General features: G+C 41.7%; 1 protein-coding gene across 4 annotated transcripts in view; it reads left to right on the forward strand.

Annotated features, from left to right (window-relative positions):
* The window catches only part of ehbp1 (EH domain binding protein 1), a 119,209-nt gene that overhangs the window by 72,056 nt on the left and 19,458 nt on the right, over positions 1-27,695 (forward strand). For 3 of the 4 annotated variants that reach the window (XM_058058175.2, XM_058058176.2, XM_058058179.2), the window contains 6 exons: positions 5,686-5,833; positions 8,171-8,413; positions 11,009-11,175; positions 15,831-15,966; positions 16,102-16,205; positions 18,901-19,024. In XM_058058175.2, coding sequence (XP_057914158.2) covers positions 5,686-5,833; positions 8,171-8,413; positions 11,009-11,175; positions 15,831-15,966; positions 16,102-16,205; positions 18,901-19,024 — 922 coding nt within the window. The remainder of the gene's footprint in view (positions 1-5,685; positions 5,834-8,170; positions 8,414-11,008; positions 11,176-15,830; positions 15,967-16,101; positions 16,206-18,900; positions 19,025-27,695) is intronic. The other variant, XM_058058180.2, reaches the window with a different exon arrangement.

Below are 27,695 nucleotides of genomic sequence, written 5' to 3' on the forward strand. Positions count from 1 at the left end.
GCTGGATCATGCAGAACAGGATGATGTTGCTAAAGAGAGAACCAGGGTATAGCCACTCCAACACTGATATTTTAAAAAAGTGTACGCAAACATAGGTTTGTGTACTTAAAAAATGAGCTTTTGGAGAACTTGATAAGAAATTATTGGCTGGTGCTTATTTCACTTCCTGCAATTGTGGATGCATGCACAATCTAGTTGTTTCCTGAACTGAAGATATGTCTGACTTGCCAACATGTAGGATTTCTGTGTACTGAACACACATTTGAAAAGGATAGAGTCCAATCGGAATCCATATCCCCTGCGGCGATTTCCGATGCGGCCATGTCCGTGCTTTGTCTGCTGAAATGACTCCATAAGCACCTGCCGGGCTGCTCTGCTAGCTGGCTGTGTCTCGACACACCTCCGTTCAGGAAATCCATTCCACAGTGGGCAGTCAGCTGGTAGACGAACATGGAACAGAATCAACTTTTCATCACAAGATATCCACTGTGTGGAAATATTTATCAGTGGAAACACTGGAAGACAGCAATGTGCAATTATTGTGTAACCGGGGGGGCTTGACAAAAGGGTTGTAAACTTATGACAACAGTGGACGTCATTTTATGAGAATATTTTAGGAGCATTTACTTTAGGGGCATTATAATCAGGACAAAAAATTATGAGTCAAAATATTTGTAAAAGTAAAATAAAATTATATATATATATGTATATATAGGCTTTTTAAATTTATTTTTAATTAATTAATTTATTTTTAATTTTAGAATATTTTAGGAGCATTTACTTTAGAGCATTATAATCAGGACACAAAATTATGAGTCAAAATATTTGTAAAAGTCAAATAAAAATTTATATATATATATATATAGTTTTTTAAATTAATTTATTTTTAATTTATTTATTAATTTTTCATTTTAGACCGTCGTGAGACAAGTTAGTTTTACCCTACTGATGATGTGTCGTTGCTATAATATATATATACGTGTGTGTATATATATATGTGTATATATATATATATATATATGTGTGTGTGTATATATATATATAACTGAGCATATCTACCTGGTTTATACAATGTAAATTATCAAAGGCTCCTCGAACATTGTTTTGATTTTTCAGCGGCCCTTTTGGACACCCCTCACAGAGTGTATTCATAATAGTAACAATGATTTACATAATGTATGTTTCAAGGGAGCCAAAGGATGTTATTTGTCTTGTCATTGTTCTTACTTGTCTTGTGTTTCACCTCCAAAAACTTCTTAAAATGGTATGGTCTGGCTTTTGGGAGACTTCGTTACGTCACATGTCCCCACCCTTATCTGACATTCTGGTGCTAGATGGCTACATGTTAGCATTACTAACATCACATAATTTAAGAATTAAAATGTTATGGTCCCAAGAAATAGAAACATGAAGCATTGGTGGTTTAAAAAAAAAAAGACTTTCCTGTTTATTTTGCAGTGCAATAGTTGTCAGTGATGAACCAACAGATAACTCAGCCAACTGTTTGTGTACCTCCATCATGCTTGAGTCATTATTGTGTTGCTGGAAACTGTGGAATGGCATTGTGGAAGCTTCTGTAAGTGTGTGTGTGTGTGTTCTGCTGCTCTTTAGTGCGTGTGGCCGGGCAAGATAGAGACCTAAAGCACCTCTTGACTGTGAATTAGCCTGTCATGACAAATGTCTGGACCTGCATGACTAGCTCCCAGACTGGCTGGCTATCTGGGAGGTTGGCAAACCCCCTTTTCAGATAGTGATTGTGTGTGTGTGTGGCATCACCGTGTGCCCACGCCAGCTCTCTGTACATGACCAGCGGTGCGTGCCCGCCCTCCCTCGTTCTCCTTGCACAGAAAAAGAGCAACCAAGGTGACAAACCTGTTTCTAAAAAGAAAAAAAAAAAACAAACCTCCAGAGCAGAGAGGGGGTCTTCACCGAGACGCCAAGCCCACTGTGGAGCCCTGTGTCTCAGTCTCGCAGTCAAGCGTTCAACCCCTCTTCCCCTGGAGGTGCCCAGCAGTCAATGGCAGACATGATTGTTCTTGCTGGTGCCTTTTCCGAAAGAGAATGTCTCTTTTCTCCGTATGTTTCCATTCTTGTAGCTGTACTTCCCACGGACAACCAGCTTCTCTCATCCTTTTTTTCCACTTTTTTTCCTTGGCCTTTATTATGTAGCTGGGAGGTTAGTGTTAGTTTCCTAAGGTGTGTTCCAATGAATTAAACGTCTTTGCTATTTTCCTATTTTAGTCAGATGTCTATTGTACATTCCAACCTGGAAGAGGTTTACGTTTTATTCAAACATTCCCAAGTATTCAGTGCAACTGAAAAAGATCCAAAACACCTTGCACCTTTCTTCTGTATAATAACTTATTAGACCCGACATTGTCTTGGAGTCTTTTTTTTTTTTTTGAATCAGTGGTTTTCCGAGTGAAAGTACAAAGGCCTCCCCGGTATACTTGCATCCGGAGACATTTCATCCTAGATAACATGTTGTCCTTTACAATACAGCGCACCTCTCCTCCGTACCAATACACATTCTCATATTTTCTAATCAGCGGCTTTATAGCTGACTGAGCTTGGCGCTAGTCACATGCATTTTTCTATAGTGTTAATCCTAGCCTCTGGATAGACACAGTCAATTTCCCCATTGCTGTCCCTGGAACGTCCAACCAAAAAATTTAGTGGGGTGTTTTTCAGGGTGTTTGGGGGCACAAAGCTGTATGCTTATTGCTACACAGCTGCAATTACACGAGTGGTCCTGTCCTGGTCCTATCTGCAATCAGTCCATTGCCAGAAGGCCCGCCTGTGACATTACCATTTATCATATTACATTTATAAAAGGAGGCTGACAAACGGCATGAAAAACAGTAAAATGCAAGATAATTACAAAGGGCTAAGAAAGTCATATCTTTTTTTTTTGCAAGGGAATGCAAAAATGACAAATAGCCTGGGAAAGACAAGTCATGTTTATTCATGAACTTATGTTGCAGTCAGCCTAGTTGTACTACTCTTGCTAGGCTGTTGTCTCTGGTTAGTTTAGGAATCTGCTTACATCAGGTTTTCTGCTTCAGCGGAAGTAAAGACGTGACTAAAACAACAATATGTCTGTGGCAATGGAAGTATTTAGTTTACTAATATTTTAGTTCTACTATTTTATATGCATGCAAATTAATAGAGGGCATAAAATGGAGCCCAGTGGGATGCCATAGTGCATGATTATAATAAAAAAAGTTTTTTGTTTGGTGGTGGGGCTTGAGATTTTGAGATTTGTTTAATGTAAAATATGTGACCTACTTTACAAACATTAGAAAGAACTGCCATAGTGCATCTACAGTGCCTTTAGGATCATCTCAGACACTTATTGTTGGTTATTACTTGTGTATAATTTACAAAGGCTAGCTAAAAACCAAATGTCCTGGCACTACACACAGCCACACTCCTTGCATAATTGTTTGCAGTCCCCATCGTTGTAGCACCAAATTAGTTTCATGTTAACCTTTTTGTGTTTTGTGTCCATGTAAACCAGGGGTCTCAAAGTCAATTTACCTGGGGGCCACTGAAGCTAGGGTCTGGGAAAGGCTGGGCCGCATCAGGTTTTCCTGCAGGGTCTTGAGACACATGCTAACTTGCAAACTAGAGAGCTAGCGACCTAAACGGTAGCCTTCAAGTTATTTCCTTTAAACTTAAATAGCCAAAAACTTACCACTTCCACATGGATAGGGAGGATAACTATTAACAGTTATTTAACCTTTAACATGAACATTAATCAAACGTAATAATTTTTTCTGGGTACATGATACCATACAGCATCCATATCAAACTTGCGCGGGCCGCACTAACATTAAACTTTCATATCAAGGCGGGGGCCTCAAACTAGTGTCCTGCGTGCCGCGTGTTTGAGACCCCTGATGTAAACCATTTTATATCATTACTTTCAATGAAGCTTGTTTTGAACTTTTTCATGCAAATTGTTATTTAAATTAATGTGTACATTTGAAATTTAAAAGAGTGATATTTACCTAAATAAAATGTGTATTGTCACCAAAACAATCCACAATTTTTTTTTAAAACTTCAGTACTCATTTCAGACTTTTAATTCTTAATTATCTATTTTCCTCTGTCTCTTTATCATTATCTTTTAAAGGTGTGTTCCCATCTCCCTTCGAGCATCCCCTTGGGCACACACACACACACACACACATGCGCGCACACACACACACACACAGACAGAGTGCATTAAAGTTGCTGCCATTTACAATACAACCTCATTGTCCCAGCGCAACAATGGCTACAAACAAACAATTGACATGGAAATGGAGAGATGTAGCTCATTAGTGGGCGCTGCTTGTTTTGTTAATGGATAAATGCCTTCTTGAATAGGGCCAGCCCGAAAAGCCCTGCCTCAATATGGAGAAGCCTGATTAACAGGAAACCACAGGGAGGGAGAAGAGTTACACAGAAGAACTTCTTCGTTAGTCCCTTGAGGTTGTATCTTTTGCGGTGCCGTTTGCAGCGCATGTCTTGTGTGCTTTGGCTTTAAGTGAGGGACACATTTGTGTGCTTGCGTACTGCAGTGTAGTTTACGCAAGCTTTAAATGACGCTTGCAGGGTTTTACCTCAACATCATTGTGCCGTCACTCCCACAATGACAACAGGATGCCACTGCTGCAAAGTGAATGTGTGCTTGTTGGGATGGTCATTATTTACGTTCACCTGTTTGCTCTCACAGCGTGTGTGTGTGTGTGTGAGTGTGTGTGTTTGGCGTGTCAGCCGGGGATCTATGCTATCAGTAAGATCAGATTGGATCGGCGCAAAAATGTCATTTCTGCCATTACTGTGATGACCATGGCTCAATACTTTGTGTGTAGTGCCTAGATAGTGCTTGTGTGTATTCATTTTGATTATGTTTTCACGTCATAAGGATTTTGTCGAGTCTGTGTCGTTACATTATAAGTAGATTGTCAAGCACATTCACCCCAACTTTGAAGCAATAGCTTCATATATGTAACTTTTACACGAGACAGCCAACTCAGGAGATGAAAGGAGGCAGGAGATTGGGTCCACGGAAACGAGAAGAGATGGGGAGAGGATATTTTAACAGTAATCTTAATAAAAGACAATATACTGTGTAATAATCATAATAAATAGACCAGGGGTCTCAAACACAATTTACTTGGGGGCCACTGGAGCTAGGGTCTGGGTGAGACTGGCTGAAATAGACTATTCGTCCGTACGCTTATCCAAGGTCTTATCCAAGATGTTTCTCAACGTGTCCTCCTACTTGGTCAAAAGTGCCCTGAACACCTCCCCAGATGTTTGGGAGACATCTCATAGCCATCTCATATCAACTCGAGCAAATTGCCTAAATTGGGTGGTCTGGTACCTTATGCTAATGGGGTCTTCCTCCAAGAGTTCCTTGAGGAACATGGTCAAATGGTTGGTTGGGCAAACTCCCATAAACACTAAAGAACCATGATGATGTAGACATGGTCCATTTGATTTATTTATTATTATTATCAGTAATTAATTGACTACATAGGATGAATAACAGACAAAGGATCTAAGGATCCAAAGATGGCTTCTTGCCTGCTTGTTGATTTTTTTTATGATGTTGTTCTCTAGTCATGACTGCAAACAATCAAATGTAAACATTAAAATGTTTTTGTGTTGTTTTTTTTTTTTTTTTTGGAGGAGCGGGATGCCGAGAGGCGGAGACAGCTCAGAGAGCGAGCTCGACAGCTGATAGCTGAGGCCCGCTCCGGAGTCAAGATGTCTGACATGAGCCTGGATGTGTCTGGCACCGGCAGAGCCAAAGGCGGCAGGGGTGGCCTAGCTCGAGGTCAGCATACACACACACACACACACACACACACACACACACACACACACACACATTCATAATTACTATGGTGTCTCAAATTGACTACTCCGGTCAGTGCACTTCATTAAGTATACTGAGTGCACCAAATTTGACATTGAGTACCACCTTCTTCATCTCTGCTTTTTAACAAAGGGCAAGATGACAATGTTTTTGTATCATTGATATAATGGATATTTCCATCGATCCACCCACACTAGTGAATGCCCTTCCACACAGAAAACACTGTCAACTTTAAGTATGCATGTGTGCCATTTGAGACGCAGCACTACTCCCAGTGACCGCCTAACTGTTTTAAGAAAATAAAAGTCACACAAGCAACCTTCTTAACACTCACATCCTCCATCATCCACACACTTCCATTACACTCTCTAAAGGGGTCCTGCTAATCCTCAGAGGAAAACAAAATGTCATTTTGCACCAGACCGTGGGTCTCCATCAGCCAGTAATTGTTAATCAACACAACACATTGTGAAGCCAATTTACACTTGGAATAGCCAAACGCTCCTAATAGTGGCCCGTTGGCTCAATGAAATGTTGCCGCACACACGTCCCACTGCTTTCCATTTTCCACAAATTGGGGGTTATTTTGATAATGACCGTTATTGAGCCCTTTTGTCGTCATTTGTGTCAGATGCGTTAAACCCCCTATTTGCTTGTACTGTGGAGGGTGTGCGTGTTTTTGTGCGTGTTGCATGTTAATGAAAGATGAGCGACAGGTGAGTGTTGCATCATGAGTATCAAGGACAATGAAAGAAGAATCCTGAATCCTGTTTTTCCTCAGAAGAGGAATATAACTGCATAACCAGCAGCGAGGTCAGCAGCATCTGGCTGAGAGTAGCTATTGATTTATTTGCTCCTTGAGCTTTTTTGGAATCAGACTAATTGTTGATCTCATTAAAAAAAAGGAGATGGGGAGAAGGAGGTGGGAGGAGTGCTGTGGGCTGTGTTACACAAGGCCTGCCGAGCAGAACGGCTAATCCTAGTCTCTCGCTCTCTCTCTCTCTCTCTCCGGCATTCACACTCCTTTAATGCAACTCGACCTGCCCCCCACCTTCCATGTTTTCGCCTGCAAAGAAACTTTCCGACTCCAATGTTCTTTAATTAGACCCCGGCCAGTTGCCACTTGCTAGCTCGCTCCACATTGCAGCTAGCAAATGAGAGGAAGGAAGAGGAAAACAGGAAATGCTGTTATTGTCACTCTCCTTTCAGCTTGATATTTGACTGGGTGTTGCAAAGCATGCTGGATTTAGTGTGCGGTACGGTGGGGTATTAAATCACATGTACAAAATGCTGGGAAACGCGTAATCCACCCTTTGTACATCTGATATCTCTTCCGGGTTACCCATCTTTGTTGATCTAAAATACTATGACTTTTGCCCTGATGTTAGCCACGTTTACATGAGGAGTTTTTCTCTTTCTGAATGACCTTTCCAAAAGCAATGGTATACATGGAAAGGAATATTCCAATCGCGTGTCTACATGCGCCGCTATAATCAACCCGAATAGTCAATGGGGCATGCGCAGTAAAGCGTAAACACCAACATCACGTGATACCGACTTCCTCGAGTTTTTCTTTCACTTGTTGGAATAACTCCGTATTGCCAGTTTTTCGTGTGTCCAGTCTTGAAATTTAGTTTGAATCAAAAACAAACTTTCCGCAGCAGTCCAGTGCCGATTGTTCGCCTCCAGTTTTTTAAAATCGAAGAACATATACAGCATTCGCTGAAAGAATGAGGTGTATACAAAGGTTAAATTTTTTTCGTTTGAGCAAATAACCTGAATGGAATTTGAATATTTGGGTCCATGTATACGTGGCTATTGAGAGAATGACTTGATTGAATCGAGCAATGGCACCAAAGCAACCATAGATATGTGTGCGTATATATATATATATATATATATATATATATATATATATAGACATATATACAGTAGATATATATATACACAACAGTGTTTGCTAGTTAATCCTACATGCAAAAGTTGTGTATTAAATGAGCAAAATGACTTTATTTACAAGCAAGATGCTAACTGCAGAATATCACCTCCAAGCTGATTGGAACATACTGATGGAAGTACTCCATTTGAGATACATCCATAGGCTGAGCACATATGACTGTAGAATCTAACAATGCTTTGTAATCTTTTTATGTTTCATATATTTTTCAATGTTGTTAACCAAGCCTTCTCCTTCCTGTCTTTCTTCATGCCTGCACTGACTTTTCTTCTTTGGCTCTTCTCTTTAACCACTTTCCTCATTTTTCCCCACGTGCTGTCTCACCGACACTTCAACAGATGTTGTGGATGGAGAAGAAGGTTGTCATAGCGATGAGGGTGCGGATGGTAAAAATGGTGAGGATGAGGAGGAGCGCTTTCATGTTGGTGATGCCGATGACCAGGATGAGCCTGTTACTGCAACCGCGTCTACGTCCGCCATGCCTACTAACCCCCTAGCCCTGGAGGTCCCTCTACCAGCTCCATCCAGCAGCCGGGGCCTCCTGGAGCTTACTAACCCCAGCTTTGAGCTAACATCTCTTGGTAAAGTCCCAGGATGGGGTGCTGCATGTTGTGGTGGTGGACTGTTTTGGGCGCCTGTTTCTAATGTGTCTCTTCTATTGCTTGCATATTTAATTCCTTTCATTTATACATATTTTCTTCTTTACTTAAATCCAAAAGTAATATAATAACCATGAAAACAAAAGGAATAGAAATGGGAAAAAAAAACACAGATAAGCGCTTTTAATTGCTGTATCTTCACACCTTTGTTGTTGTTGTTGCTGTGTTTTCCTTCTGTTCTGTCCATTGATGTCGCTCACTTTGTGGTCTTCAAAACGTTTAATAATGAATGTTGCAGCGCAGCGATCATCAGGCCTTAATGCTGGAAAAGCATTAAAAGCATATAGATGATATTTTCAAAATGCTTCATGATGACAAGACTCCGTAGGCGTGCAGGAGTTCGAAAACATTTAAAAATGATTCCTCATTGTCTCTTGGACATGTTTTGTGCAAAAATAGGTATAATTTTAGACCACTTTATAAACAAATCATAAAACGAACAAACATAAAACCAGAATAAATGAATACTTATTCAAAATGATTTGTACAGTTACACTATAGAATGCCTTTTTGTCTATACAAGGTTTCTGGACTTGTTTTATAATTGTTTTTATTTCACATGTGAAGCTGTGGGAGGTTTAATTTTGTAATGTTACAATAAATCCATAAAATAATATTCCTCCGGCTATCACCAAAATAAAATCCTTCCTTTCGAGCAGGGATTCTTAAACTGGGGGTAAGAAGCAGGGAAAGTGGTCTTCTGTGGTCACAGATTAAAATACCATTGAATGACGCTCTCCTCCTCCCAGGAATGTGACTCTGCTGCCCCAAATTTTCAATGATGAATGTGTGCATCCATGTTGGGGGTCTGTATGTATGTATGCATGCATGCATGCACGCAGACATGTGTGTGTGTGTGTGCACTGCACATGACATGGGGAGGAGGTGACACATGACAAGGTCGCCCTCCTCTTCTTTCATCTTCCTCAGTGCAGCAGTGCAGCCTGGCAGGAGAGAGCAGTGTTCGCCACTCCCTGCAAGCAAGGTGACGCTAGAGGGGGGAGGAGGAAACAGGCAGACAAACAAATTAGCACTTAAAGGGGAGCCTATTAGTCTTGAAGTCATGAAATTTAAAAAAAAATGAAGGATGATGGTCTAAATCGTATAAAAAGGCTGCTCATATAGAAGTCAACAGTGTTTTCATACATAATGTATAGAGGTGTGGAGACACAGGGGTGTGGAGACCTTTTCCACCAAGGCCCACATATAGGAAAAATGATATTATTTACCTTAATTGCATTTGAAAATGAATGCAATGTAGGTCAACTATGTAGTTAACTTTATTTAAACTAGCTTTGTATAACAGGTGACAAAGCAATGAGTTTCTAATTGTTCTCATGTGAGGCCATGCTTGTGTTGAATGCCAATGAAAATTGAGCCACATGACGCAAACAGCCCCCGCACAGGACTTTGGAGCCTATTAGTGTTAATACAGAATGGAATTAGTTCATTTAGCAAGAAAATAACATAATAAATTTTGGGGGAAAAATAAGAATGAAGTCCTGAATGGGTTGGAAATGTCAACATAAAGCTGGGGTCTCAAACTCAATTTACCTAGGGGCCACTGGAGCTAGGGCCGCATCAGGTTTTCCAAAAAAAAAAAAAAAAAAAAGCATTTATTAAAAACAGAAAAATATACAAACTTTTTCAGTGCTTTGGTTCTGATTTTCTACAATAGAAGCTCTGATAAAACATTCCACTGCTCTCAAATATCTTTTTCATTTTTATTTTTCTGCACAAAATAAGATGAAAAATAAATAAACAAATCAAGAATAAAGAAAATCAATCAATCAGTAATAACTAAATATAATAATAATAAAACGGCAAATAATAAACCACATATAGTTGGTGGGTAGACAAATTATTTTTTCCAGATTAAAATGAACAAAGCATTATTAGAGCCCTGTAGACATGACAAAACACGACTATAGTCACATTTATACTTTTTTATTTACAACATATTGCGCAACTGCAGGGCCTTGAGACACATGCTAACTCGCAAACTAGAGAGCTAGCGACCTAAACGGTAGCCTTCAAGTTATTTCCTTTAAACTGAAATAGCCAAAAACTTACCACTTCCACACGGATAGGGAGGATAACTATTAACAGTTATTTAACCTTTAACATGAACATTAATCAAACGTAATCATTTTTTCTGGGTACATGATACCATACAGCATCCATATCAAACTTGCGCGGGCCGCACTAACATTAAAGTTTCATATCAAGGCAGGGGCCTCAAACTAGTGTCCTGCAGGCCACATTTGGCCCGCGGGCCGCGTGTTTGAGACGCCTGACCTAAAGCATATTTTCATAGAAAATGTAAAGCAAAGATGACACAAAGCAAATACACATGGATAATCAGCTATTGAGGCGTCTAATGTCTGCGTATGAAGATTATTACAGACTATACAGTAAATGCATGTGAGAATAAGCTAACAAAATATGAATAAAGGTTGTTTATGTACTTTTCTGTGTGTGTGTGTGTGTGTGTGTGTGTGTGTGTGTGTTCCTCAGGATCTAACAGTAAGCACGTGGACCTGAAGCTGAAGAAGCTCGCCGAAGTCAAACCGTGCGCAGCGACCGGGCCATCATCCCCATCCTCCTCCATCTCCTCCTCCTCATCCTCCACGCCCACCACCGCCTCCTCCAGCTCTCCACTCAGCCCTGTTGAAGGGGCCGAGGTATGCACCATCTTGTTTTTTTCCCCCCACAAACACCTGTTATTTTCTACTGAGAGCTTCCAACCCCGCCCTCATCTGTACACTATCAAAGGGTCAGTCCAATCAATTAGGTCCGATTGACCTCAGTTGTCAGGTGACTGACGCTGTGAGTAGGTCCGACCTCTTCATAGGAGTCCACGCTGACTGGTGCTCCACCGAACACGTAACAGTGGAGGCTCTATTGACTCTGACCTTTCCAGTGTGTCACTGCGGCATGGGCTTGTATCTTCTGATGTGAATATTGAGTCAACGACTCGGTCAGATGGTCTTAACATCACTTTAATTGATTTTGAATGTCAAGTGGAGTAAGGTGTGTGTGCGTGCATGTGTGTGTGTGTGTGTATACATGCCTTGTGTGTCCAACAAGTGATGCTCTCAGTGCTTATGGTGGCACAGGCCTCACTTTGATCATTGATTCACATAAACACCCTCTTGTGTTCAAAGTCTAAAAGGGCTTAGTCCTTTAAGGCCATTGGAGTAACAGACAGTGTGTGTGTGTGGATGTGTGTGTGTCTCTACTTGAACCACTTGGCAATAGCGTCACCATTTGGATGTCTGGTTACATTTATACAGAAATTTAGTGTTTGTCAAGGACAATAAAGTTTTGCTACATGCCAGAATCCAGTTTAACATTGCCATGATTTTATTCGTCAGCATACTTTGCACTGAAGAGGAAGTCAGTGTGTGCACATTTGAATGCTGTGTAACTAGACAACAGTTGTCATGGCGTTACACATTGACATAAATGTAACAGTTTTTGGTCGAAATGCACATATGCCACTCATTCATTCATTCATTCATTTTCTACCGCTTTTCCCTCATGAGGGTCGCGTGGGGTGCTGGAGCCTATCCCAGCTGTTTTCAGGCATGAGGCGGGGGTACACCCTGGACTGGTCGCCAGCGAATCACAGGGCACATATAGACAAACAACCATTCACACTCCCATTCATACCTATGGACAATTTGGAGTTTGAGACCATAGAGCAAGGGTGTCCAAAGAGCGGCCCCGGTGGTCATTTGTAGCCTGTAGCCACACAGCAATTAGCTTCAAGCACACCTTGAACACATCATTCATTCATTCATTCATTTTCTACCGCTTATCTCCCGAGGGTCGCGGGGGTGCTGGAGCCTATCCCAGCTGTCTTTAGACGAGAGGCGGGTTACACCCTGGACTGGTCGCCAGCCAATCACAGGGCACATATAGACAAACAACCATTCACACTCACATTCATACCTATGGACAATTTGGAGTCGCCAATTAACCTAGCATGTTTTTGGAATGTGGGAGGAAACCGAAGTACCCGGAGAAAACCCACGCATGCACAGGGAGAACATGCAAACTCCACACAGAGATGACAGAGGGTGGAATTGAACCCTGGTCTCCTAGCTGTGGGGTCTGCATGCTAACCACTTGTCCGCCGTGCAGCCCATAAATGCCACTTTTTCATAAAAAAGAACACCATCCACTGGGACTTGATGAGTTGGTTTCCACGAGCGGGTTCCTCTGAGGTGAATCAGCATCATTATGTACAGTTCAATGTAAACATATTGAGACTGTATTGTGTATTGTCCAGGTGTTATAATGTATACATAACATTCACACCCAAAAACCCACCAGGAGGGAGCACCAACCTGTAGGAGCGTCACCAAACGCTGTCACGCTCCCTCTCATTAGCGATTGTGCATTTGTGCTGCGCTACCCCCCCGGTCGTGCGTGATAAGGCTGCGTGGGGCTCAGCAGACGGCAGCATTAGTCACACAGCACCCCTTTCCCCGCCTGCGTTCTGAGTCCGCATTCACACCAAAAAAAAAAGCTCTGAATCACCATGGCTGCGGCTTACCACCAAGATGATGGCGACGATAAGAGATAAAAGAAAGAACGGGAGGTGGCGGTGGTGGGGGGGCTACTCCCTAATATCTCCTGGTCCCAGAACAGAGGGGTGTCCAAGTGGGCAGGTGTTCCATTTGCATTGTGTGTCAACAGCTCCTATTCCACCTTGTGTAGTTCTGTGAAGGCATATTGCTAGTTGAGCCAGGTTGTGTTCACGGTCGCAGCCTTTAAATGTTCTATATACTTTTCAATACTCATATTTAGTTTTTTCTGTAATCTGTTCAAGTGGAGGGCGGCACAGCGGTCTAGTGGTTAGCGCGCAGACCTCACAGCTAGGAGACCAGGGTTCAATTCCACCCTCGGCCATCTCTGTGTGGAGTTTGCATGTTCTCCCCGTGCATGCGTGGGTTTTCTCCAGGTACTGCGGTTTCCTCCCACATTCCAAAAACATGCTAGGTTAATTGGCGACTCCAAATTGTCCATAGGTATGAATGTGAGTGTGAATGGTTGTTTGTCTATATGTGCCCTGTGATTGGCTGGCCACCAGTCCAGGGTGTACCCCGCCTCTCGCCCAAAGACAGCTGGGATAGGCTCCAGCACCCCTGCGACCCTCGTGAGGAAAAGCGGTAGAAAATGAATGAATGAATGAATGTTCAAGTGGAAGCACACTGTAAAAAAAAAATCCAAGTTGACTCAACTTAAAAAAATTTGTAACCTCACTGCCTTAAAATTTTGATTGAATCTAGCAAATTATTTCAGGTAAGTTTCTCCAACTAAAAAGATTAAAAGATCAAGTCCACGTGACTTATTGCTTTGTTTTGGGAACTTTCTTTATTAGGTCAAAAACAAAATATTTTTGTTGTATCAACAACAGAACTCAAGTAATCTCAACTTTGATTTAGTCTAACAAATTAGCTCAAGTAAATTCAACTCACATTTAAATTGAAATTGAAATACATGCATGTATAGGTTAAAGAGTAGAAGGTCCACAATAGACCCCTGAGGAACTCCAAAAGTCATTTTTTGTAGTTACCAACAAACAAAAACAAATATTATAAACAATAAACATATTCTCATGTTAATACATTTCCACTTACTAGCATTGAGTGGGTTTTTGATTAGATGTTTTTTCCTTAACTGCTCCTTCTTGTTACGTTTGCCTCCCGTGGAACCCTTTTTCCAAAGTTCACCCAGCCAAATCCACTGTGCTCACACTGCGAATGTGTGCACCCCAAATCTAGCTGTAGAGGAGCGATCGCATCACAGGTGGCTACAAGTGTATTTATGTCCAATTCCCCCCCCAGCCTGCCACCCAAATGCAGTCCCAAGGGGGCAGAAATTTAGCTTTGTGTGTCTTTAAGCGTTTGCGTGTGATCACCATTTCCCTCTTTGACATTTCCCAGCAGGCCTAGCAGCTCTGAACAGTCCGAACAGTCATCAGTGAAATAAATGCATATCCTTGAATTCACAACAAGGACAACATCACTTCTTAATATCCAATTATTACGGATTTATTCTCCTTGTTAAAAGAAGCATTTGACTGACTTGGTTAACAGCAGCTGGTAGAGCTTGTAGGACCAGGAGCACTGACCGATGTGGATCATTGATGATAGGTCTTCCACAATGTTTAATAGGCTACTGTTATATTGCAATTCATGAATAGATTTCCCTCCGTGTGACTCTACATGAGGTTTTTAGTGACTGGCAGATTTACCCAAGCAAACAAAATGAAGGAAAGACTTAATTACTTGCTTTGTTTTTGAGCGTCAGCTATCGGAAGCTCCTCGTTTTAAAGCCAGTTCCACGCTCTCTCTATTACGCCGTTTGACTATCTCCCTCCGTCTCAAGCGGCGGAACATGTTTGCCCTAATTGTCGACTTTATTGCACTTTTGGCCGTCTTATTAGTGTTAGCGCCTGCACCGACCTACGTCGGTTTCTTTTCCACTCGGCTTGGCTCATTTGGAGGCGCGCTAATAAAGCATTTGTGCATGCCGGTTTTGATAGCGGGAGAAGCGAGCGTGGAGCTTTTTAACACGTGTTCACTTTGAAAACAATAGCTTTTCTCCCCTTTTTGCATAATTTGAATATATTTTCTGGCTTGGGGTTTTGTTGAAAGTCAAGTTAATTGCTTCCTTTTTGTATCTCCCTGGAGTAAGTGGGGAGGGGCTGGGTATGTGAGTATGTTCGTGTATGTGCGTTTTTCTGTAGACGCAAACAAGCAAACCAGTGTTGCTAACCTATCACCTTCTAGCAGATGTTCCATAGTGTTCCATGAGGAGGCATCAGGTGTTAATGCATTTTTTTATTTTTTTTTGCAGGTAAATAAAGACCGGTAAAGCAAAGAAATTGAGAATAAATACGTAATCTCATAATTTATTAACATCTAATCAAGTCCTTTCTGTATACAAATTAGTCAACAGCTAATGACCAGTGAATGTATGCTCAAACAAAGCAAAAAAAAAAACCTTAACGGTACATATACAGTACAATAAGCAAGGCGTTTTGTGCAAATAACACCACAACCTCCAACACCCGGCCATTAGAGATGTCCACTTCCTGTCCCAAGCCTGGATAAATGATGGGATTGCATCACAAAGGATGCGCCGTAAAACTAAGCCAACTCAACCATACGTTTGACTTATGTGTCAAGGAATGACTCCTTATTTTTTATTTATTCCACCTTTACGACTTCTGTGCTTGTTTTGTGCATGTATTACTCCTCACAAAGTGTTTAGCATATCGTTTTATTTGTTCTAATGGCGTCTTATTCTTTTCCGCGGACAGAACGCAGATGAGTTGCGAGCGGAGCGACTGCGCCGTGCCACCGAGAGGCTGCGCAACCCCGTGGTCTTCAACAAGGACTCTGCAGTCAGGAAGACACAACTCAAGTCTTTTAGTCAGTACGTGGAGAACCGACCAGGTGGGTTTGCAGAAAGATGCAACAAATTAGCGTCCATGCACTGTGGAATCCTCGCGGGATTGGTAGAAGAATTCAGGTTCATGAGTTATCTTTGTATGATTGGGTATTAATTGCTTACTTTTCATTGTTTCCCAGAGGTGAAAAGACAAAAGTCTGCTCCTGAGGACCCGAGGAAGACTGAGGACGACGACTGGGGGTCACAGATGGAAGTCGACATCCTCAGACCGTTTGAAGAAGAGGTTTGTCCGTTTCGTTGTCCATAATAATCGAAACATATTTTGTTTTTTCTATAATCTGTTTAAGTGGAAGCACGCTTTAAAAAAAAAAAATCCAAGTTACTCAACTTAAAAAATTGTTTAACCTCGCTGCCTTAAAATTTTGATAAAATCTACCAAATAATTTCAGGTAATTTCAACTCACAACTAAGTTTCTCCAACTTAAAAGATCAAGTTCACGTGACTTATTGCTTTGTTTTGGGAACTTTCTTTATTAGGTCAAATAAACAAATATTTTTGTTGTATCAACAATAGAACTCAAATAATCTCAACTCACTTTTGATTTAGTCTAACTAATTAGCTCAAGTAAATTCAACTCAAAATTAATTAACCTATACATGCATGTATAGGTTAAAGAGTAGAAGGTCCACAATAGACCCTTGAGGAACTCCAAAAGTCATTTTTTTGTAGTTGCCAACAGACAAAAACAAATATTATAAACAATAAATATATTGTTATGTTAATACAATTCCACTTATGATTGAGTGGGTTTTTTCTCCTGAGAAAATTCCAGCAGTTTTTTTCCTTAACTGCTCCTTTTTGTTACGTTTGCCTCCCGTGGAACCCTTTTTTCCAAAGTTCACACACTCTGTCTCGCCTGTCCTCTCATCTCTGCACACACATCTTAGTATTGATCTAACACACTGCCATTTTAATTATAACAATGTTAGATATCCACTGGAGGTGTGTGTATTTGCAAAGGAGTGGCGTATGTGCACACGCGCATTTACTCCTCTCGGCCTGTGTTTGAACTTGAGTGCACAAAGTGTGTGTGTAAGACTGCTATAATTTCATTGAGTGTGTGTCAGTGGAGACAGTGGGGTGAATCTCTCTCTTGCCAGGCAGCCCTCTCCTCTATCGGCGACCCCACACACACACACACACACACACACACATGCACACACGCACCCACCACCGCTGCCTGGGCTCCAGGGTTAATGGGTGTTCAACCTTTCCATTATCCCGATCAGCCAAGAATTACCTGCTGAATGATGTTTGCATTAATATAATATATATGGTAATTTCCCTCCTCTTAATTACGGCTGGGCCGAGTGCGGCAAGGGGAGTGGGCTGATCATGTGTAAAATTGATTTGCCAAGGAAAAATATGGCGATAGAGCGAGAGCGCACGAGGAGGGGAGGGCTGAAGGGTGGGGGGGGACAGGCTGCAGGGAATCAACACACACACATAGATGCACATTAGAGAGAGCAAAGGGAAAAGTGCTGGCTTGGGTGGAACAAGGGAGTGAAAAAAAACTTTCCCTTGTACGCTTCTTCCCATTAAGAAAAAGGAAGTGCATCAGCAGTAAAATGGAGATATTTTCCCATGCATTCTCAGTACTGAATTTGAATAAACGCTCCATGGAATAGCAAGCATGCCCATAGCAGTTCGGAATGGTGTGTGTGTGTGTGTCTGAAGTTTGAAAGATAAATGATTGAAACATGAACACTTGTGTGTCCTTTCACATGGACTGTGACAAATGAAGGTGGCCTGAATGCAACATTTACATTAAAACTGACGGCAATTAGATACATTTTTGGGTAAAAAATCACTGCAACAGGTCATATTTTGCATCCCGACATGTTTATCCCTATTATTCCCATTTTTCGTCATCCTGCCACCATGGACACATGGCAATAAAAAAACATTAAAACCTCCTTAGAAAATAATCATAATTACATAGCGCTTTGTTTTTTTAATTTGACATTTATGTTGACCTTTGTTTTTTTTATATTTTAAAACAAATCTATGAAAATAAAAATACATTAGATCCCCATTTCCCTCTATGCGTCCATTATTTGCAGAGCCATGTTTGAGACCTCCTGCAAATAGCGAACAAAATGCGAATAACTGATGCACTCAAAGATGACACATTTTTAACTCTGAGCTTTACATTGTGGCTCACACTAAAATTCACACATTAAAAGCATTTTAAATTGTAAAACGTATATTCACCACAAATGAATGACTATGAAACATTATCGATAGGAGAACAGATGGATTCGGAGTCACAGTCTAGCCTTGAGCCTGGTTGTCGAGACAACTGCGCTTCCGTTTCCTGCGGTGTTAACTGTTGCGATTGTAAAACCTTTATTAACTCCACAGGCAACATTCTAAGTCATATTTTAACAAAAATAAGTCAACCTCTCTCCACAAACATACACGCAGATCAGTCTGCAGTGTATATTGGACTCAGCATTTTCCCCCAATATTGTAAGACTTTTAAGGTTATTGGTATTTGGATACTCTGGTGTATTTTAAAGTTTTCCACAACGTGTTGCCTTTGAGGAACATTGAGGTGCTGTACAAGCACACTGCTAAGCTCTGCTGCATCTTTTGCAGTGTGGAAAAACGAGTAAGAAAAGTATCAAACGGAAACACAAAAGCGTGTCTGTTGTTTAGCACTTTTCTTTTTAGTGAAATTGTCCTGTTTTTTGTTTCCGCAGGAAGTCTTGATGATGAGTGAAACAGAATTTGTGTTTTATGATGACTTTTTTTTTGGCTTCCATCCATCTCTGTTTTCCTGTATTCTCTTTCATTTCTCTTTCATGCCATATCGCTCTACCCTTCTCCTCCTCCTCCTAACCGTGTTCTCTCTCTCTCTCTCTCTCTCTCTCACTTTCCCCATCTCTCGCTCTCCCTCCCTGGCGGCCGACAGAAGGCGTTCAAAGACACGAGTCAGTATGTGGTCGGGGAGCTGTCTGCGCTGGAGAGCGAGCAGAGGCACATAGACGCCCGAGCGGCTCGCGTGGAGAAGAGGCTGCGCTATCTCATGGACACAGGTACCCCAAGCCCAATTACACTGGAAAAACTGTTTTGGCAAATTGAGCGTACACACACACACACACACATAGGGAGAGAGAGTGAGTGAGGCGTCAACACGAGAGAATCTTTGAAGCCACCACCACTACCCTTGCCCCACCGCCACCACCACCACCACACCCCCCTCTTGGTTGCGCAGGGTGGGTATGAAAGGAGGGGGGTAAGGGAGGAGAAAGGGGGCGTGAAGGGAGGGAGAGAGAAGTGGGTGAGGTGAGGTGGGAGTGTGTATCAGGGATGGGAGAAGAAGGGGAGACCTCTCTGGGCTGGGGTGATAAGGGAGCCCTTCATGGGGGAAAACGATAACTGGGTGTGATAGCGCAGCCCCGACCCAAAGTCTGCGTCGCCGTTTGCTTTGCCAGCTAGCCCGCTTGCTATTGAACAGTGTGCTCAGCCATGCACGGATACACACATACACCCCCCCTCCCCAGTACATATCTGGCCTCGCTTGATATGCTGTGTAAGGAAAGACGGGGGTGAGTTAAAGGGAGGCAAAAAGTAAATGTGGAAGTGAGGTGAAGGAGGGGGCAGGTTGTTTCGGGGAATAAAAAAAAAAAGGCAACACAACATGAGCAGGGACACAGTTCACAAATCCACGCACACCCACGCATACAAAGTGTATTCTGCTTTGGCCTACAGACACGAATAAGATTTGGCCGTGGGTAAAAGCCTTGTTAAAAGACATGAGACCGTGTGCCCCGCCAAAAGAGCCGCCTTGGTGCCGTTAAGTCCCCTGAGTGAAATTGGAGAAAAGCGTCCCATTCTCGATATTAAAGCTTCTCACTTGTCAGCCAAGAATGCAGCTGGAAAAATCAGTCAAATGCTGGTCTCACTTAAAGTGTCAACTTTAATAACTGGGGCCAACATGACACATTTTATCTATTTCTTTGTATCATTTTAAAATTCACTGTGTCGACATAGACTAAAATTGGTATCACTTTCTTCAAATAATGAAATTATGACATTTCGATCTTGTTACTGCATCCTTTTAAGGTCGTCTAGTCACAATAAGCAAGTTTCGTTCCCAGGACCAGAGAAGTTTGTGAGTTGGAGATTAATTTATGGTGTTGGAATCGCACTGCTGTTTGCGTTTAGGTCGCTTGGGGGACGCTATTGTGTTTCTGTTTACCGTCATAACTATAGAGATGTGGCTTTAATGACATATTTAAATTAGTTACTGCCTTTAACAGCCCTAATTATTAAACATTTTTATAAAAATTATGTGGTTAATTCTTTAAAATACAATTAATGGGTGTAAAAGTATTTAGATTTTACATTCTTTTAAATTAATTACTAAAAATATACAGATGTATTATTAAATTACTGCTTTCACTTTAAAAAAATTACTAAATAAAAAAAACATTGTATTTTAAAATTGACGTAATTTTAATTATTATAGTATTGAAATTAAATTCTAAAATTTACATAAATTATTAGTACATATGGAACAAATTAATTGACTAACTTAATAAAAAATAATGTTAATCTTGATTTACAAAACAATATTTCTGAATAGTAATAATGGAAATAGAAATAGTCCGTTCTAGGGTCAAACTGTGGTGTAACACCTGCATTAACCTTACGTTTCAAGTCACTTTGACATACAAGTAGCTAGTTGCGTTATACAGAGTCGTTGTGTTATTAAGTAGTTACTAACATATATGGTTTACGTCTGACATCAGCACCAAATATGTCGGATTCAGCCTACAGCATCCCAAAAAACAAACAAAGGCAAAATGAGGTTTTCAGGGTGGTTGGGATTTAGGCTCACCTTCCCCATTCCATTTGGCTGCCTGTATCACGACTATCTTCTCCCGTGTTTGTTGTGTTGGCTTTGCTCTTCTTCGCCTCCCTCCCTGCCTCCGTGCCCTCTTCCCCGTCAGAGCACCTGCCATTGTGTCGGTGTGAAAAGCCGGTTTTCCCCTCCTCCTCCACTCGCTGATAAAGCAGCCGCTAGCCAGAAAAACGCCAGGTGATTTACTCAAACACCTTTAGCCATAAAGATTTCTTTCTATTTTTTTGTATCCATATAAATATATATATATATATATATATATATATGCCTCCACCTGCAGCCCTCTTCTGGAAAATATCAGTCAAAAAGCAAAAGGCGAGGGACAACAGGGAAGGACGAAATAAGGAAAAGGATATCAGGAAGAGGAATTCACCTTGCTTGCCTTGTCCTCGTAGGATCAGTGGCGAGTGGAAATGAGAAAATGTGCTTTACACAACAAGCCAAGCAGACAACAAATGTCTGTTTGCTAGTGAATAAAAGCCTCGCCTAAATATGAAACGGAACCACCTTCTCTGGGTTCCTAAAAACTGCTCTTTGCTTTCCATATCTCACTCTGCAGCGCTTATCCCTGCACAAACTCATCCAGTAGCTTATGGATTGTGCCTTTAGTCCAACGTCCGCAGGCATCCGAGCGTTGACAAGTGGTCACTGAAGTCACCTTTATCACCTCAGCTGCCGAGGTCACCTTACTCCTCGCTATCATTGAGGATAACGCCTCGAATCTTTGACTGAAGCTGCTTCGGAGCACCCAGGTCGACTGTTTTTTTTTTGTGTGTTTTGCACTTGTATTGACTCTAGCGGGACGATTGCATTATTCTACTTTTTTTTTTTATACAGTGGAACCCACAAAGTCGCAAACTTACGACAAGCAACATTGTTCAATTTAACAAGCCATTTCAGCAAATATGGTGACTTATGTGGTTAATACTTTAAACCAGGACGTGGCGGAGATCGGTAATTTTAACCTGACAAACATTTGCTGGTTTGGTTTAATGCCAAGTGCAGGCGTTTATTGGTTTTAAGGCAGCAATGTTGTTCAAGATACCGTTGTAAGTGACAATGATGATGGCTGGGTTTGCTTGACAGATGAGGCAAAGTGGATCATTGTCATACTATGCAAATTATTCATTCATTCATTTTCTACCGCTTATCCTCACGAGGGTCGTGGGGGTGCTGGAGCCTATCCCAGCTGTCTTCGGGCGAGAGGCAGGGTACACCCTGGTCTGGTCGCCAGCCAATCACAGGGCACATATAGACAAACAACCATTCACACTCACATTCATACCTATGGACAATTTGGAGTCGCCAATTAACCTAGCATGTTTTTGGAATGTGGGAGGAAACCGGAGTACCCGGAGAAAACCCACGCATGCACGGGGAGAACATGCAAACTCCACACAGAGATGGCTGAGGGTGGAATTGAACCCTGGTCTCCTAGCTGTGAGGTCTGCGCGCTAACCACTAGACCGCCGTGCCGCCCGCTATGCAAATTACAATACTGAATTTACTCCCATCACTACCTTTGGGTCATACTGATGTTTTTCTACAGTATAACTTTATCTCTCACTATTCTCAAGCTACTACCCTTTGCATAAATCGACGTTGTGAGCGACCTCTTTTGTCAACATAAAATTTGAGTGCAGTAGCATTAATAGCATTAAAACATGCACACATTGACTTCCTGTTCAAAGTAAGCTTGGAGGAAAGCCCTGTCAACACACCGCCATAGGCTAAAAAACACAAGCAACGGCCACTTTAAATTTTGATTTCCACTTGTGTCGACATACGCTTATGTTGATGTCAGTCAGTGTAATTATTTTGACGTGTAGTTGTGATTTATATTCAATGATATGCAGTAGTATTCCTGTCCTTTCCCATTTGGTCTCCATGTATGGTTCATCATTGTTGTGCCTTTTCTAGAAATTCCGGTTTCTGATTGGCTGACAGAGGCTTTGCTTGTAACGCTACCTGTTGCCACAACTTTAAAATGTATCTTCTCTTGTTGGTCACATCAGCAAGGAAGTCACCTGTTGTGACATCTCCTCCAACAACCCGCCCCCCCTTTTGCATGTTACGGTTCACATTGCTTCTCTCACCGAGCCAAGTTGTCCCACATTGACCCACAGCCGCCCTTTTCATTTTTCATTCTTTCATAATCATGCATCCCCATCCATTCCTCTCTTTCATCCTCTCCATTGTCTCCTTTTCCACACACCTTCCCCCTGTCCCCCCCTCCGCAACGATTGCCTCCTCGGTTCAGGGCACAATGCAGCACTTTTCTGCTGCATTTTCTATTACGCGGTGGCCCTCCCCAGATGAATCCGAAGTAATTGGGGTGGTTAATTTATTTACTCAGAGGCAGTTCACAGCACATTAAATAATAGAGATAATTGAACAAGAATTGTCAAGTGTCTTCTGATATCAGACACATTACAGGAGGGAGTGTGCATAAAACTCCATTTCTATGCCCCCATTGTTTATGGTAATTAAGTACACAGATTTATTCCTTGGTTGCCTTCCAAGCTTATGGCAAGCGCCATTGTTGTCTTCTATTAATATGTAATCAGTAAATAGTTTAATTTTCTAATCTGCGGTTGGAGAATTCACTTTCTAATAACTCTTAATTACTGCTGGGCTCTAATGAGTCTTGCCGCGCTGCTGACGCCGCCAGCCAATCGTGGGGCCGGGCCCGGGTCGGGGGGGAATTTGAATTCCAGCGACACCCCCCTCTCGACTAATGAACTTGTTATTCTTGCACCACTGGGAGGACTGCCCTTCCACACGTGCAACGCTAGGAGACCACCAGGCGGCCGTCTCCCCACCTGCAACATGGCGAATATTGATGCGGCCTTTGTTATACGGGAAGAATATTTGGGTGTTTTAACACAAGATGTGGATTCTCTTTGGCAACCAGTGGCCTCCATTGTCTTTTAGGGTGCAATTGTCATGTCTTTAACCTCTTAAACCATTATTCAGTAAAAAGACAGGTCCAAAAGTATTCCTCTGTATCTGCAAAGTCTATATGGATGCTTTTATCAAAGTAAAGGAGAGAAAATGTACACATTAGTAGGAAAGTATAAATGCTGCTTGTCCAGTAAGTTGTATCAGTAGAGGAATGATACTTGAATCATCACTTACTGTTACCTTTCAAGCATTAGTCTTTGGTTTGATGAAATTGTATGCTGGTCATGGAATGTTTTGCTAGTTGTTGACATTTGCACATTGAAGGGCTCATGGTTTGAATAGTTTTCTGTTTAGCTTTTATCGAACATTGTGGTTATAAACGTGTGTAAATGGACTATTGCAACACAGGCACAACCCAGCAGTATCTAGTACCGTGGTCTTGCAAAAGATCACAAATAAGGAATGTGTTTCATTCATGACAAGCACCTGAAAATAAGAACTTTGCCTCTGTTAGTGCATCGTTATGTAGATTTTTTTTGTAACCAACCTTTTATCTTGTAGTTTCTTTCTATGTGTGTGTGCTTGTGTGTGTGTGTGTGTAATGCCTCTGACCTCAGCATTGTTACTTTTTCAGGCTTTTGTGGGACATAAAACGGGCCACATTGATAGTTAAGCTCTCGGGATGAAGCATTCAAACGCGTCATGTCACCCTTGTGCAAAATCCCATTGCCCCCTTCTGAATCAAATTTTTTTTCCACCAGCTCGGCCCTCGTACCTATTTACCCACAAGGCCACGTTTTGAAATGGCGAGATCACCTGCGACAATAGATGCAATTATCCAAATAATGGCACTTAGTATGGCCACAAAGCTAGTCGCCATCTCCCGCCCATTTGATAAGAGATAAACAAGCGCACAGAGGAGAGAATGAGTTTTAGCCCCGCGCCAGATTAACATATGTTTAAAAATTGCGGTATGCACCGATAAGATTGATGTCGCTTTAATCTGCCTTTGTGTCTGCGAGGACAGGAGGAGAATGGTGCATCCAGCAAGAGTTTAATGTACTTTTACACACAAGGCCTATCCGCATCATTATCGCAGAACGAAAAGACTGTTGGCGAGGAATATATTTTAAGATGTAGGCTTGTGTATTCATGGGTATGTGACCAGCCTAGACAACAACCTGTGGCTCCAGGAAATACGTTTGTACTGCCATATTGCACAGTACTCTCCAAAGAAAACGTGAAAAACTTTAAATTATGGTGGCCTTGCAAAGCTTTACAACATCATCGGTCCTCAGACTTCAGACCATGTGACTTCCTCGACAAGAAGGGAAATTTGGCAAAAGTCGAGGTTAGGATTAGGTTGGTTTTTTTTCAATTTAGGAGCTGATCATTTCCACAAATTAATATTACATGGCAGTGTATAGTACTGTAAGTACGCTTAGAAATAACCAGAGCTTCTCAAAATAATAATAATAATAATAATGACACTTACTATGGTACCCATTATGTCATGGTATGGTCATACCACCTCATACTTTTGGTACGAGGTGGTATTGTATTTAAAAACAAAAAGCAAAAACAAAAAAAAAACTAAACTGTATTATGGAAAGCAGGAAGTGAACAAATGTAACAGTTACTGATTGTAAAAGTACCAGATGGAGGGGTAGGATTTAATAAGCTTTGCTTCTTCCTACTCCTTTTGGACATGTGGAACTGTGAACTGATTATGTGATGCATTCAATTGTAATCTGATGCATGTTCAAATGAAATAAAACCATTAGCATTACCATGAAGTGATTGCAGAAGTCACATAGTGAGTGCGGGTCAGTTGAAGACACACAATGAAAAAGATGTGATATTTCTGCCAACTCAAACATGTTCCCACGCCTTCGTCGTTATAATTTCAGCCTCAGCGCAAAGTTTGACTAAAGATTTACGCCCAGCGACGCCCGGAACGGTGGTGGAATAACACCACAAACAGCCCGCCGTGTGGCTTTAAGTATATTAGCATGGCCGCTCCTTTCATCCCAGGGTTTTGCTGATGAAGCTTAACCTTAATCATTGTAACTTTGGGCAGATTACCAACGTGGCCGCCTTGTAAGCGCAAGCAGACTCTTCTTGACCTCCTCCACGCAAGGCTTAAAGACACAAGAATGGCATTTTAGCAACTTTAATGGGATAAACGGCCTAATCTTTCAGCGGCGAGACAAGGAAAAGTGTGAAGGCTATAATACTCGGCTCACTTTGCAGACGCTCGCTATGCTCATTGCTGCATTTAACCGCTTAATATTCTGGGATTTGGGGGGGCTAAAACACCCCAAAAACAGTCAGACCCAAAGTAAATGAAGCATTTGGAGAAGACCCATGGCTTTGGGCTCTTTTGAAAGCCAAGTGCTCTTGACATCTTGGAGTTTGGCTTATATAATTTTCACAATAATCAGACACATCATAAGCCATAGCCACAAGTCTTGTACTCCTTCTTATTAATCTTAATCATTTCCTTAAGAAAATATTGACCCTCCTTACACAGAATCCTTGATATTCCCACCGAGGAGAGCGCATAGTGACACAATATTTATTTCCATAAACACACAGTAGAAGAGTATGACTTCTATGGTACCCATTATGTCATTGTATGGTCATATCACCTCGTACTTCGGTACGTGATTAAAAATAAATAAATAAAAAATTTAACTACATTAGGAAAGCAGGAGGTGAACAAATGTAACAGTTACTGATTGTAAAAGTACCAGATGGAGGGGTAGGATTTAATAAGCTTTGCTTCTTCCTACTCCTTTTGGACATGTGGAACTGTGAACTGATTGTGATGCGTTCAATTGTAATCTGATGCATGTTCAAATGAAATATTACCATTACTATTACTTCCCCGACACTTTGCGTTCCCATTGACAAGACTAATGTAATGTGAACAACTACATAAAGGATCAGATTTTGACATAAAAGAATCTGAATTGGGCATCTTAACCAATCGTAGACAATTTAAAAGTCTTCATCAACTCCATGCCAACAAAGCTGTTTTGTCGTCTGTTAAGCAGGACTTTCTTACTTTGTGGACTATTTACATTCACTAGACTACAACCCACATAACATTGACAACAAGGGGGTAAACAAGACTTCTTTGCGATGTTGTTACGCTCTTTGAACAATAAGGTGAGCGCTCCATCATTCGATCGATAATGGCACATTTGGGAACAACCTCAACTGTGACTGACATTGATAAGTGTTGGGATCATAAACAAGCTTATGGCAGTTAAAGGCTTCTGTCATGTTCTTCTTGTTCTTGTTGTCAGGGTTCCAAAAAGAGCGCTCAAGAGCTGGAATGTGTTTGTGGTCATCTGGAAGGGAGCACATGATCAGAAAAGACAGCTCAGATCACTTCTTTAAAAACCCATTGCCTTTTTCTTGCCTTTAAGGGGACAAAACAAAGGATTTGGGCTTTTTTTTTTTTTTGCTTTGTTTTGTGTGAAAGTGTGTGTGCGTGCATGTGTGTGTGTGTGTGTGTGTGTATGCCCGTGAGACTTGGAGGTTCAGATGGGTCAGAACACAGATTAACCCCCATTCCGTCCCTTTGCAATTGCGCACACACATCCAACCTCTCCCGTTCCCGCTCTTTCTGTTCATCCCGCCGGCCATTTGAATGTTTGAGCAGCAAAACAATTTAATTAAGAGTCGGCGTAGGCGAGCGCTGACTCCGCCCTCCGCGGTTCAGCATGACGACAACACCCTCCCTCCCAGATGTGCAATCCGTGTCCCCCACCCCACCGCCCCCCCACTTCTGTTCTCCAGCTCCATGTCAACCTTTCATACATTCTTTAACAGTGGGGATGAAAGGGGGATTTTTAGGAAGATTAGGGAACGGGATCCTCTAGGCATTGTCTGAGAATCCTCAGATAAAACGAGCTGGGTGGACA

Source organism: Doryrhamphus excisus, linkage group LG20 (genome assembly GCF_037039965.1).
Source record: "Doryrhamphus excisus strain RoL-2023G ecotype Guam linkage group LG20, RoL_Dexc_Guam_v1.1, whole genome shotgun sequence".
NCBI lineage: Eukaryota > Metazoa > Chordata > Actinopteri > Syngnathiformes > Syngnathidae > Doryrhamphus > Doryrhamphus excisus.